Source organism: Onychomys torridus, chromosome 16, assembly GCF_903995425.1.
Source record: "Onychomys torridus chromosome 16, mOncTor1.1, whole genome shotgun sequence".
In the NCBI taxonomy this organism is placed as follows: Eukaryota; Metazoa; Chordata; class Mammalia; order Rodentia; family Cricetidae; genus Onychomys; species Onychomys torridus.
The window spans coordinates 41,674,319-41,688,154 of NC_050458.1; the positions used below are offsets into that span (position 1 = coordinate 41,674,319).

The following is a 13,836-nucleotide window of genomic DNA, read 5'->3' on the forward strand; positions in this document are numbered from 1 at the left end:
ACAAGTAAACCCTAAACTCTGCATGTCATCTCTTAAACCCGACTCCTCACAAGGGTTCTAGACAATACAGCCAGCCTGCCACAGGGTCATCCTCATTGAGTGCACACAGCTGTGAACCCTGGTCCTGCATGAATCAATAGAGCAGGCCAACAACTCACTAGGCTTTCATGAGCAGTAACATTGCTCAGCCACTGTTCTTAAGCTGCCACTGCATGTGGCTGCCTACTGTGTCCTATTGTGCAACTCAACAACTTCACAAACTCCATGAGACTATAAAGTAGATGGAGACCATGTGACCCAAATCTCTGCAGCACTGTGCCCTTAGCTGGAGCCTGGGCACTCCAGTCCCTGAAGCAGTGTTGCACAGCACACATGGGTGTAGGTCCTCCTCGGCAGCTTCCACACCCCAGGAGGCTGAGGAGGGTTTTAGACAGCACTTTATTGATGCCCTCTGCCCCTGGTCAGCACAGATTCCCCAGCACTGGCTTATATTAGCTGGACTCAGGTGCCATCCCCAAGAGCGGGAGTGGGCCCCATAGGGGCAGAGAGGCCTCCCAGATTAGGAGGAGTGTGCAGGTAGCCAGGAACCCCTCCAAAACTCCTGGCCCAGGTTACGGAGGGCCGGCCCTTGGCAGTATCTCAGGCCCCTGTTGGGGCATCATAGTTGAGCACGTAGTAATCATGAACATACATGAGCACAGCCACTGGTTGCCCAATGATGAGCGTCACCCACACAGCTGCGTTGCCGTAGTTCCCCTGGAAGAAGCGGCCCACAATCCAGGCCAGTGGGATCTGAGGACACAGCGAGACTACACTCAGGTGGGGCTTGGCACAGATGGAGGCTGAGAAAAACAAGCTTTGCAGAATTGTTGCTCACCTGAGCCATCATGGCTGTGAATGCCCAGAGGCGGAACATGCGTAGGGGGATGCTCACTAGGTACTAGAGTATGGGGAGAAGAGAGGTCAATGTTTGGAGCTGATGGCTACAGCCCTGCCCAGAGGTGATGTGGGATGCGCTCAAGAGCACTAACCTCATGGAAGAAGGCTGAGGCCAGAAACACCCCTGTCCTGGCCATCCATCTGTTGCTGCCCAGTCGGAGCAAAGGCTTATAGAAGTGTCTGCAGAGCAAGGAAGCCATAGGATGAGGCTAATGCCATAGGGCCCAGGTCCACAACCACATTCCACAGGTGCATACACCACCCTACCTGCTGCACCACTTATGCACGGGAATATTCCAGTTCTGCCAAAAGTAGGTGACAGACTCAGCATTCCTTGGGGTCAAGAAACAATGGGATAAGCAGAGCATGCCATGACCTACCCGGATCCCCAGAGACACACCACTTACCACCAGTCCCGGTAGAACTCGCGGTCTCCAAACTGCATGAGCTCTGCCACAGCATTCAGGCAGGAGTGGAAAAGCCAGTAGAAGAAGATGAGCCAGATGAGATGGTTGGGAACCTAGAGGAGATGGTTCCAGGTTGCAGATTTCCCACTTATCCCTCACACTTCACCCACTGGAGCCTCTGAAACTCACCGCCAGCTTCAAGAGACGCTCGATGATACGTGAATAGTCCATATCCTGTGGAGAAAGGCTGCCTCAGCTGGCTGTATCACCTCCCATCCACCCCCGCCACAGTGGAACCTAACCTTACCTTGAAGGGCTTCATGGAGTTCTGGATAGTAGGGACCATCCACTGCAAAGCAAAGGACCACATTGGTTTCCCTCAGCTATGCTAAGCCCTACCATACACCCAGTCGTGCCACGTACCTGTTGGATCAGCCCGACTTGAAGCTGGGTGAAAAAGAGCTGGGGGAAGAACACAGCAGTCAGCTGAAATTTCAGTTGCACACACCCCAAGCCCTGCCCATACCAGCCCTCAAGGCCCAAACCTTACCATCTCAAGAACCCGTCGCAGCAGAAAGCGCTTTCGTATTCGCGGGGACCGAGGAAAGTTGAGCTCATAACACAAAGTAGGAGCAAAAATGAAGTAGTAGAGATCTAGAAGGGAAAGGTAGGCACTAGGACTACGTAGTAGCCCTGAGCTTGACTTACAGTCCTGCCTCTGAGAGCCCCAACTCCACAGGTCCTCACCTCGGTAGTTCAGGTTGTCTGGGTAGCTCACAGTTTGCTGAGCAGCAGCCCCACTGACTTTCTTCCCTGCAGAAACTGCCAGCAAAGCAAGACAGCAGGGTGAGCCATGAGGCCCAGGCTCAGTCCTACAGGCAAATCCTAGCCCTGACAGCCTCTTACCAGCTTTGGCCTTGACTCTTCGCTGGCGGCACCACAAGTTGACATCACGGTAGGAAAAGAGCTTGAGGAAGATGATGGAGTATGATGCCAGAGCAAACACAGAACCCACTGCAAGATAGGTGGATCAGCCATGTCTGCCCATACACCATGGTTAACACAGGAAATGTAGGCTCAGCTATGACCAACCACATCACATGAATAACCTGAGGTCAGCTCAGCATGGGCTGGGACGGCTGGGATGGAGACACACCTGGAGTGATGGACTCAACCAGTAAGGCCACAGCTGCTGGGAAGCAGATGATGGTAGCCAGGTTAACCACATGTAGCAGCAGCCCCATCTGCTCTGTCAAGGCACCCTGGAGAGGGAAAGAGCATTCAACCAGGTCCTCTGCCCTGGGAGAAGACTATCAGGCCTAGTAAGAAGAGCCTATCACCAGTAGGCCACCAGTGACTGCAGCAAGGAGGGGATGGATAGCACACCACTTACCACTGCCAGGCGCTTCTCAATCTGAAATGCAGCCACAGGAAAGATGTTGGATACTGAGGACAGAAGCATCACAGGATAGGCTCAGGCCCTGGTCAGCCTATCCCCCACCCATGGCCCTTCTTGGAGTGCAGCTCACCAATAACCAGGCATGGGGCAGGCCAGCTGTAGGGGTCCTTCAGAAACAGAGACACCACCTGGATGGGATCCACCAGGATGCCATACCTGGGGGTGGGGCAATGGGGGCCTGAGTAGAGGTGGGCCTCATGGCCTGAGCAAGCAGGGGAGAGAGAATGGGGCCTGAAAAAAGTACTCACTTGATGAGGTTCTCTAAAAATAACCTGGCATTACTCAGGATCTGCAAGAGACAATCAGGAGGGTTCAACCCCAATGGTGCTAACACAGCCGACCTGACCCCAGCACCTTCAACACTTAGCCTTGCCCAGGGTACTGGTTCCTTCAGTTCCTAGTTAAGGAGCCAAGAGGCTACAAGCAGGCCCTGAGGACAGGACAGGCAGCAGAAAGACTCATCAAAACAGAAAAGATCAGGGGGTGGGTTTTTCTGTACTGAAGTCAGCTACCCTAACAATACTCAAAGCTCCAAGAGTGTGGCCCAGTGTAGCTCATCTAAGGACTAAGCCTTTGGACTTTAGCCTGAGATTCAGTATTTGGTCTCCATCCTCATCCATCTCACAAGCACCAGACCCAGGCCTGGAGCCACCAACCTGGCCAACTACCCAAACAGATGGAGGCAGTGGCCAATACGGACAAGGAAACACTGGTGAGGTTCTTTGCCTGGATGATCAGAGAAGGTACCATGGAGGTGGTACAGCTAACCAAGGCCTAAACCTATGTCCAGGGAAAAGGTGCTGAAAGCCTCAGAAACCTTTCAGGGCACAATAGGGTAGAGACTCTTCCACATTGGATAGCCAAAAAAGCCATGCCTAAAGCAGGAACAGACACTTCTAGGCAAGGGCAATAGGTATCAGACCATATCTGAGTGTCAGAAGCTGGGTGAAGATAGCCCTTTGCCCCTGACCCACCCATCAGGTTGTCCCTTTGAGCCTTAGACCCAAAGTCTTCTGGGGTGGAGATGCAGAGCTCCAGTAGGAACCAGGCCCTAGAGGCAATAGGCTGGGACATGGCATAGCACCCCAACCACCTATACCCAAGACTGAAGGAAAGTTACAGCATAGGACATATATCCTCAAGATTTTGTCCATGCTTTTCTAGGGAGGCCACAGAGTACCCCCTCCTTAGCCTCTCAGCCTCCCAGCCTAAAGAGCAACCAATACACCTCTCCATATCCCTGCTCTCCCATATCACACCCACACAGCCAACAGGGACCTGAGGAACTACCAGAGTATTCAAGATACTCATCGTCTCTACTACCCCTGAGCCTCCCACACAGCTAGCCTGGGATCCAAGAGAAAGCCAATGTAGCCACTGCAAGGACCACCCCTGCTTCCTCCCAACCAGCCTAGTGCTAGCAGCTATATGGAGCTAGCCTTCAAAGGGCAGAGCCTGTACCCAGGGCAAGGGCACCCTGGAAGGTTCTACCATACCTGGCCTCAGTGAGTCTGCTCCCACATTCCTACTCACCAGCATCACCACACACCAATTCAGGATGCCACGGTAATTGCTGAAACCACTGTCTGAGCTGAACAAAGAATCTTGTAGACGATGGCACCTAGCAAAAAAAAGACAGAATCCTGCCCAGTAAGCAATGACCAGTAGGACTGGGATAAACACACTGAGACCCACTCCTGCCCCAGGTGTCTTTCCTACCTAGAGTCCATTGTCCATTTACAAACAGGAAGAGGAGACAGGTAAGGCCATTCTAGTGGCTATATAGCTACTGGAGGAAAAGGTCTCAGAACTACCCAGAGGCCTTTCCCTCTAGGCAGCAGAAAACGTTCATCACAGGCAGAAGAAGCAAAATGGGTCTGTCTCCATGGAGTTTGAGCTCCAGAAATCTCCAACCACAACAATGCTCTTGGGCCACAAAGATAATCCCACCTGGGTATGTGTGGACCTGTGTGGACCTACCAAGTACTGCTGGGACTGCCCATCCAACCTACCACATCACTCATGGAGGAGTTCCCAGCATGGCCAGGCAAAGCATTCTCCCTACATTTAAGACACATAGGCCCAGTATAATAGTTGGCCAACTGGACAGGTGTCTCCATGACGGGTAAGGTGACCTGGTGACATCCCACACAACCTAAGTCAGAAGCTCATTTTTTAGTAAAAGGGGGGGACCTGTAGGGTTTTGGGTAACTGTTGCCTTGCTTGCTGACCTTGACCTTGACCTTGATATCCTCCCTATGCTAATTCCCAGTGAGATTCCACCCTCCTGGATGCTTAAGGGAAGTTCCTTATCTGTGTATCCTGCATATTGGGCATTAACAGCTTAGTTGCAAGACTAAAAACATGGAAGTGAACTTCTGCCCTCCAGGGTTCTCCCATTGTGCTATAAGCCTGTATTTAAGACCTTCTCCCTCCTTCAGTAAACAGCATTCAGCATTCAAAAAAAGAAAGAAAGAAAGAAAGAGAGAGAGAGAGAGAGAGAGAAAGAGAAAGAAAGAAAGAAAGAAAGAAAGAAAGAAAGAAAGAAAGAAAGAAAGAAAGAGAAAGAAAGAAAAATTCCAATTCTGAGGGGCTTGGACCTGCCTCAACTGAATGTACCAGGCTTTGCTGACGCCCCAAAGGAAGCCTCACCTTTTCAGAGGAGGAAATGGGGGATGGGTTGGGAGGGAAAGCTGGGGGGGAGCAGGAGGAGGAATGAGAGGGGGCTCTGTGGTTGATATGTAAAATGAGTACAATATTTCTTAATAAAGAAAAAAAGTGAGATTAAAAAAAATAGTTGGCCAAGTGCCCAGCCTTAACGTGGAGCAGTGGTTAGGCCTTCCTACTCATGTTAAGTTCTGTGTCCCTGCCTTGGTTCAGGGGTCATGAGGCAACTCCTTGGGCCTGATGGCAGGGAAGGCCCCGGAAGTAAGCTCCTTCCTACCCATGAAAGCTCTCACCCAGTGATGGGATGCAGGACACCCAATAGACACTGCTTGTCAAGAACTATACTAGGCCTGGCAAAGGAGTACTGTGTGACTAAGATAAGACCCAGAATCAGCTCCTGGCAAAGACAACAGGAAAATCCCAGAGCCCTAGTCCCACTAACTAATGCCCTCACTCTCACCACCTGTGGCCCCACCTTGCCCTCCAGCTACTGTGACACCAGGAAGCCATACACAATTGAGCAAGACCTAGCTTTTGAAAGCAAAGAGGCCAGGGCCTCCCCTTCCCTCTCACCTCATACACCTCTACCCTGGAGCATCTGAGAAGTAGCAGGCCAGGAGACCTACCATAAGTGCTATCCCACAGATGCCCTTTTAGGGCTGACCATTCCTCATAATAATAAGGGTGAGCCCTAGCTTTGGTTGGGGCCGGAAGTCTGACGGACTTCTCCAGAAGAGGGCCAAAGAGGCTGGAGCAATGGCAACAAGCCCAATCTTTGCTATCAAGACTGAGGTCTTTTTCTTCCTTCGTGACAGGCTTCTCTGTATGACAGCCCTGGCTGTCCTGGAACTCACTCTGTAGAGCAGGCTAGCCTCAAACTCACAGAGATCCACCTATCTCCTGAGTGCTGGGACTAAAGATGTGTGTCACCACTGCCAGGATCAAGACTGAGACCTACCCCACGCCCCAAAAAAAAGCCGGACAGTGGTGGCGCACGCCTTTAATCCCAGCACTCAGGAGGCAGAGGCAGGCGGATCTCTGAGTTTGAGGCCAGCTTGGTCTACGGAGTGAGATCCGAGGCAGCCAGAACTATACAGAGAGACCCTGTCTCTTTAAAAAGAAACAGATCTACTTGGCACCTAGTCTCATCTACACTAGCTCCTGGTTAGTAGGAGGGCAGTCATATCCCTCTTACAGTCCATGCCATGCTACAGCACCAAAGTGAGACAATTCCATCGTAGTTCAAGCCCAACTCCACTCCCCACTGTCCATTTCCTCAGGACTAGTCTCCCAGCATCTACACACTAGGCCCATGTGATAGAAGCAATAGATATGACTGTGGTCCCTACTGAGCTCCACATTTCTCCCCCAAACTGCCCCTGACTTCTGATTGCTGCCCTTGTTTGGGGTATACCTCCAAACTGACTTCACTGGCTTGATGTGGCTATCTTTAAGGGGCAATACCACTTAATTAATTAATAGACTAACAAGCAAACAAACAAACAAAATGAAGAAGCAACATCATGAACAAGCAGGAAGGCACCTCTGGGTCTGTCTACTAGACCTTCCCACCAGTCCCTCCCCCAAGCTGAAGCTCTGTGCTTTCAGCACAGCTATCCCAAAGCCTCCTGGCCCCAAAAACCTCATGGCTGGCTCTGTGCCACAACCCACCAACTACTGCTTGCACATAACCAAAGCTGTTTCACAAGACTGACCTCTCTCCCCTTTGAGTAACCAAGGAGACCATGCTGCTTTTTCTGTAGCCATCTCCAGAATGAAGACAGAAGTGGAGAATGGGTCCCCCTTTCCAGAGCTGACAGTAAGCAGACAATCTTTGTTTTGTTTTAGGAGACATGGTCTGTGTAGTCCAGGCTGGCCTTGATGACCCTCCTTCCTTAATCTCCCAAGTGCTGGTATTGCAAACCTGTGCCACTACATTGTATGCTTGCCTGGTTTAGCAGGCAATGTCTTAAGAGCTTATTTTTAGGTTCCTTCTGTTGGGCTTCTAATTCCTTCCTTAACTGTCTACACCAATGTCTCAGGTCCCTCTATGGACTGCCCATCCCGCATCTTGAAGGCAGCATTCCCACTGTCCCGCCTCCACTCATGATACTCCCTCCCTTCCTAGATGAGAGACACCTGTCCCAGGGGAGGAAGCCCCCATCCACCAATGCCTGCAAAGGTCTAAGCTCGCCACTGGAACCAGAAGCAAGTGGGCTGAAGGGCAGGCTGCAGAAATGGCCAGAAGGAAAGAGGAGCTGGCTAGCCATGACCACAGCTGTTTGTGCCACCCTCTCACCTACTAAAGGGCCTGCCCATGTCCTGTGCCTTCCAGCTGTTCTACACTCACTTCCTGAGGCCAAAAGGACACAGGATAGCTGGCCATCTCTCCTATATCACAGAGGCCTACCCAAGTAAACCACACATAGAGCAAGGAAAAGCTAGCATTCTCTCCTACCTCCTTCAACCACACAAAAGCACTGTAAGACATGCCCATCCCCACACACATGTCAAGGTCTGTACTGCACTCAAAGGATCAATCTCCAAGTATGGACTTCATCTAGGGCCACAGTTCAGGTTCAACAGCAAACAGAAAGAGAAGGGAACAGAATGGTAGCTCCTCTTCCAGCTGACACTTGCCACTTCCTCTGGGCCAAGCCCTGGAGTATAAGATGGTTGAAGGAAGCTCCTCATGACTCCCAGACCCCACTAGAGATGTGCAAAAGACAGTCAGGGACAGATACCCTGGGAAAAACCCACCACTATAAGGCTATAAGGTCTTGCCTTGGGTGCACAGGGATGTGTGTAATCTGGGAAGATGAGTAGCAACAGAACTTACAGCCTCACCTTGCCACAGGGTAGAAAAAAGGAGCTGACATCAAGACCCTGGCTCAGGGGCCCAGCTCAAAGTGAGCAGGAAGTATATAGGGAAGGGGAGGATACAGGAGCTCAAGCAGTCAGGAGGAAGGGTGAGGGAAAGATTGTGCTGCCAAGAGCAACAACAGAGGGAGGGGAGTTGGCAAGTCAACAGTGGCAATGGGTGAGCTACAGGCAACTCCAAGAGGACAGTCAGAGCCTGACCCACCAACCGCAAGAATGGAATACAGTGCCTCAACCAGACGGCCCTGTGGCAGCCCCAAACTGGAGTGAGGCCCACAAGGGGGTAACAAGCTCCCCACCCCATCTCTGTAATCTATCATCCATTTATGGGGAGGGGATCACAGCAGAGACTCCACACACATACATATTTCCTAGCTTTGCACAAAACTCACACCAGAGGACACAGAAAAAGTTAAGCCATCATCCAAAGATGTGATTGCTCTCTCTTGCCTATCCCACAACAGATCTCACATAGGAAGATACTATTCCCACCCTCTAGAGGTCACACTAGCAAAATCCCTGACTCCTAAAGGGAAGGGCAATGAGGGTAGTCAGCATAGGGGAATTCTAGAACATCTTTTCAGATGAAGCTGGGCGTGGGCACCTTTAATCCCACCACTTGGGGGGCGGGCAGAAGCAGGTGGATCTCTGATCAAGGCCAGCCTGGTCTATGGAGCTAGTTCCGGGACAACCAGGACTAAAGAAAGAAACTCTGTTTGTTTGTTTGTTTGTTTGTGTGTTTGTTTGTTTTAAATAAAATTGAAAGAAAAATCAACATCTCAGATGGCAAGTGGTAAGTCAACCTCCCTCAAGAGCAGCTTTGAATTACAGAAAACCACCATCCCTCTTGGGAGGACCAGTCTCCTCCCACGCTGTGCCTTCATGGCCTTCTTACCTGACCTTTGTCCACAATGTGCCATGCCTGCCTCATGATGAAGTTATCTTATCTCCCAGGTGAACTGTGAACACCCAAGGGCAGTTGAGAGCCCCCTTCCCACAGTGCCCACTAGACAAAGACTCCATTGATACAAACAGAACAAGCCTTTGCCAACCTAACTGTCCACTTCCTCCTAGCCCCTCAGCTACTTCCTAACCCAGAGCTACTAAAGGGTCCCATGATGAACACCTGAAAGACCCTGGGAGCCAGCCTGGAGGAAGCAGTCAATACTGCCAAAGAACATGGTGCATTCCCATATCTTATAGTCAGTCATTCAGCTAAGCAGGGCCTCTCCCATAGGTGTGTCCAGACCCAATCTCTCTCCAGTACTCCAACCAAGGGATGAAAGTCTCACAGAGTCAGAGTCAGCTCTGTCTCTATAGCCTGCAGTCATTCTGGTAACATCAGCAGGGCTTCAGGCCCTCCTACTTACAGGAAGAGGGGTGAATAAGCCGCGCAGCCACTCTGTTAGTTCAAGAAAACTTCCTGTACTGTCCCCTCCCTGGGCAAATGCCTGTTCCCCTCTCCTCAAACAGGCTTGTGTCCTCTATCCACAGGACACCCTTCATAGTTCTGCAAAAGTAACCCTTCATCATAACCCTCCCCCGAAAACATCTCCTTCTGTAGAAGAAAGCCCATTCGCCACCAACCCCCAGCTCTAGACTTCCACCCACCCCTCAGAAAGAACCTCAAGGGACCTGCCCCAAGGCATGCTTCCCTAAGCAATCTGGAAAAGGGGCTGCTACCTACCTACTCCTTTGCCCGGGCTCCCTGGCTGGCTGCTCGAACCCCGCCTGGGTGACCTTGGCAAATGACCCTCTCCCTAAAGCCTGTGTCCCCGTGTAGCCCAAGGGGACCCCCAGACTTGGGACTCGCAAAGCTGTGGCCACCTTTTAAGAACTGGGAGCGTCGCTGGGGAGATCAGATGTAGGGGTCGGGCGCTCCGCTACCTCAGCTCCCAGTGGCCGTCGCCCACGTTGGTGTGTCTGTCTTTGTCCGGGGTCGAAGCTGGAGCCGGAGCTGGCGCGTCACCCCCGGCACCCAAGTCGGGGCCCATAGCCGCGTCTCGCACCTCCTCTTCGGCTGCCACGGGCCTGCCGCTACCCTGGCCGGAGACCCGCGAGCCAGTCCTCCGACGCCGAGAGCCGCCCGCGCCTCCGCGGTCGCCCATGGCCTCGGCTCGCACCTCGTCGCGGCCCAGTCGCGGCCCGCCGGCTTGCAGCTCCTGGAACCTGCGGCCCCGCCTCTGGACCCTGAGTAACGGCCTCCGCCGCCGCCCCCTGCCGGCCTCCGTAGCCGGCGCAGGCCACAACTACCTCTGCGACGGTGAGTCCGTGCGCCGCTGCGGAGCGGATGACTGGCGGTGGCGGTTCCTGAGAGTCCATTTGTAGTCCCAAACCAGGCGGGGGCGGGGCCTGAGCGAAGACGCGGAGCCCGCTGGGAATTGCGGAACGGGGCGCGGAGCCTCCTGGGAGTTGAAGGCGCCGTGAGTCAACGGCGCATAGCACTCTGGGAACTCGGCAGTCGCAGGCGGGCTGGAGCAAGTTGGCTCGCAGTTGGGCTGCGAACTTTGGTGGAACTGGTCCAAGGTTCTGCCTCTCTCCAAGGAACGAGGTGGACTGCGCCGGCTCCCGGCTCCAGGCTCCCGGCTCCCTGGCAGCTGCGCACTTTCCCTGACCTCTTGCCTGTCCCTTGTCCCACTTCTGTAAATACATAATTTCGTCATCCCTCTACCCAACAGCGGTTTGGGTGTGGGTCATTTATGAAACTGTGCGTGCAGTGACATCTTGCTGCCCCAGACCCGTGCTCCTGCGCACTACCGGCAGAGCTAACAGCCCTGGCACAGTCGTTCTCCAAGAGATCCCTTGTTGCTAGTCAGGAACTGCTTTAAATGGACCTTGGAGGACATACCCGGTCAAAGGATCAAGCTGGAGAAATACCCAGACTCATATCACAGCAAGTCTGTGCAACCGCCCGCTTGTTTGTTAAATGAAGCAACTCATTAATCACCATGGCCTCTTCCTCCACCGCCCCACACTCCAACCTCACACCACACCACCACCACCACCCCGGTCGGGGGCCTGACATGCAACTTTCCTGGATTAGACATCGCAGTGCATACATCTTGGACCTCAGGAAACACCTGATTTCCTTCAGAAACGCTATAAGGACTAAGGTGAATAGTAACTTGCTCTTCTGTGGATTCCAGAATCAAGAAGCACCTCTATAGGGCAAGCAAGTGCCACCCCCCCTCCCCGGGGTTGGTAGCCTCCGCTACAGCCACCAGCCTTCCCCACTTCGGTAGTATCCACTGACTCCTCTCCTCTTGCCACATACCATAAGGAGCAGCCAAGGCTAACTTCCAGTTGTCTGCTTATAGTGTGCAGAGAAAGGCAGCCCCGGGCATGGACTTTTGTGGATCAAAGCCAATCTGATCTAGTCTCCTAGAACATTCCTTTGTTGCTGGCCCAGCATGCCTTTCAGCTGGGCCTGGGCAACGCAGGGCTAGGTCTTTGTGAATACTGACTCCAAAAGGAGGAAGCGTGAAAGAAAATGTCTCCTTGAGAACCTGAAGCGTGACAATGAGTCATGTGAACTCTGCTGTCCCTCCCCTACCTCCCCATGTCAGTAAATATGAGGCCTCCATATGTTCCTGGGATAGCACTCTGGCTACAACAACTTCTAGTTTGAAACCAGAAACTAAAAGTGTGAGGTTGAAGCTTGGGCTGCCACTCCAGCCAGAGATGAATTCACACCATCTAACAGAATGCAAAATCTCCTTGGAGGCAGCTGCCCATTGGCATCCAGGCTTAAAGCTGTCCGCCTACAAGAGTCCATGGGAGGGAAGGGACCAGAGGATGGACCAGCGCCATCACAAATGATGGTCCTGTGGAGACCTGTGGCAAAGAGTTGGGACCGAAAGCAGAGTACTAGACCTGACTCAAGGAGAAAAGACTGGAATGGATGACTGAGAAGGGGAAATTACCTGATGCAGACCGCTTCACTATCAAAAATCTAGGGTGACGTATGACCCAGGGTGCCAGGAGAAAAGGAGTAGGGTGAGATTGGCTGGGAATAAAGGTGTGAGTGGAAGACTCGGAAAGGAAGTCATGGTGCAGATCTTCCCTGCTGGAAGTGGCGACACGAGCGGTTTGGGCCTTGGAGTAAGGAGCTCTGCAAGCCCGAGAGAATAAGTCAGCCAGGAGGGTTTTGGGAAGTTTTCAAACAGCTTCAGACTGATCCCAGCATCCTGGGGCCACAAGCGGGCCAAGGAGACCTTCTGGGGAGAGTTTACAGCAGTGTAGAAGTAGGCTCATCTCAGCCCTCGAGGAAGCTGTCCCCACCCTTCTGGCCCAGCACCCTAAAAGGACAGAAACAACCAAGACAAACTGTGGAGTCCTCTAGGAAGTAGGCAGATAAGAGACTTTCTTGCCCGTCTCTGCCACCTGACAAAGTGGTGTTCGGGTATGCGGAATGAGACAGAGCTATGTAAAGGCTCTTCAGCCTTCCACGAGCTCTTTTTCTTCAGGTTCCTCTTTTGCAAATAGGAAATGATCTCTTCCCAGCCAGAGACAGCGACGGCTAAGATCCTCCTGCAGGGAGCCTGGCTAACAACTCCTGGTGCCAGATGTGCCTTGGCTCCTGCTTCTGCCCAAGCTTCCCAGAGTGTGCCCTCCCCCATGGCAATGTTCTTCAATGAGCTGCTGGCACAAGATCCATGACTTGCTGCAGGTATATCTCTCCCATTTCACCACTGGATGGAATCTGGCCCCTGCTCTTGCCAGGATGTGGGCAGCTGTGCTGGCTCTGACCTAAGATTGACCTAGTTTGGCCACATGTACACCAAGTGTTTGAGACACTCAAGTCACACCTGCTTACCTGCTTGCCAGGAGTCATCGCTAGGTGAGCCCTCTGCCTCCACCGCCTGTCCCTGTGGATCTCTCTACCCAGCACAGCCTTGCCTCCTATTTTCTCTATTCACCTTGTCTACAGTCTGAGGGCTGTGGGTGGCTGCCCAAGTGCCTGTGTCCCTGGGGCTCCTCACACTGTACAGGAGCACAGTCCCACAGTTTAGTGATTGAGAGCAGCAGGCCTCCAAGGGAGGGACTGGACCCTGAAACCTCTGCTGTCCCATTTCCTCCATCACCATCTCAGGGGATTACTAAGAACCAGGGACCCAGAACAGAGTGGAGGCATTCCAGGCCAGGGGACTGCAGCCCCTGCTGTGTATTTCAGCCATTCCAGGTCAGCTTGGGCAGGACCTGACTTTGGGCTAGAGGCCCAGAAACTATGAGTGCCCTGAATACCTGAGACAGAGCAGATTCCCACGGCCCAGGGGGATTGTCAATGCCTTGGTCTTCAGACAGGTGCTCCACTGGTCCAGCTAGATGGCGGACCCTCTCCAGTTAAGAGAAAAGCCAAGACCAGTGTTTCACTGGGGATTCCCAGCGCTGGTCTGAGCCTTCAGAACCGGGAATTCTCCCTTTAGACACCCTCAGATACCCCCTAGCAGCACCCCAACAGGACACGTCAGTCAACACTCCAAA

At 52.7% G+C, this 13,836-nt stretch overlaps 1 protein-coding gene across 1 annotated transcript; it reads right to left on the bottom strand.

Annotated features, from left to right (window-relative positions):
• Nucleotides 1–419: 419 nt before the first annotated feature.
• Nucleotides 420–10,717, bottom strand: Dgat1 (diacylglycerol O-acyltransferase 1). The gene is made up of 17 exons (XM_036208926.1): nt 10,240–10,717; nt 4,339–4,426; nt 3,054–3,094; nt 2,876–2,961; nt 2,740–2,792; nt 2,503–2,608; nt 2,253–2,360; nt 2,094–2,168; nt 1,897–2,000; nt 1,770–1,808; nt 1,654–1,695; nt 1,536–1,580; nt 1,347–1,459; nt 1,207–1,272; nt 1,032–1,119; nt 878–940; nt 420–792 (listed from the first exon to the last, which is right to left on the bottom strand). Exons 1-17 carry the CDS (start codon nt 10,458–10,460, stop codon nt 640–642), a joined length of 1,491 nt encoding a protein of 496 aa, XP_036064819.1. The 5' UTR covers nt 10,461–10,717; the 3' UTR covers nt 420–639.
• Between the last annotated feature and the right edge of the window lie 3,119 nt (nt 10,718–13,836).

Coding starts and splice junctions, on each gene's coding strand:
- Dgat1 (XM_036208926.1), bottom strand. CDS start 10,460: ATGGGCGACCGCGGAGGCGCGGGCGGCTCTCGGCGTCGGAGGACTGGC. Junction 2,962..3,053: donor TTTTTAGAGAACCTCATCAA/GTGAGTACTTTT, acceptor CCCCACCCCCAG/GTATGGCATCCTGGTGGATC. Junction 1,120..1,206: donor GTGCATAAGTGGTGCAGCAG/GTAGGGTGGTGT, acceptor CTTGCTCTGCAG/ACACTTCTATAAGCCTTTGC.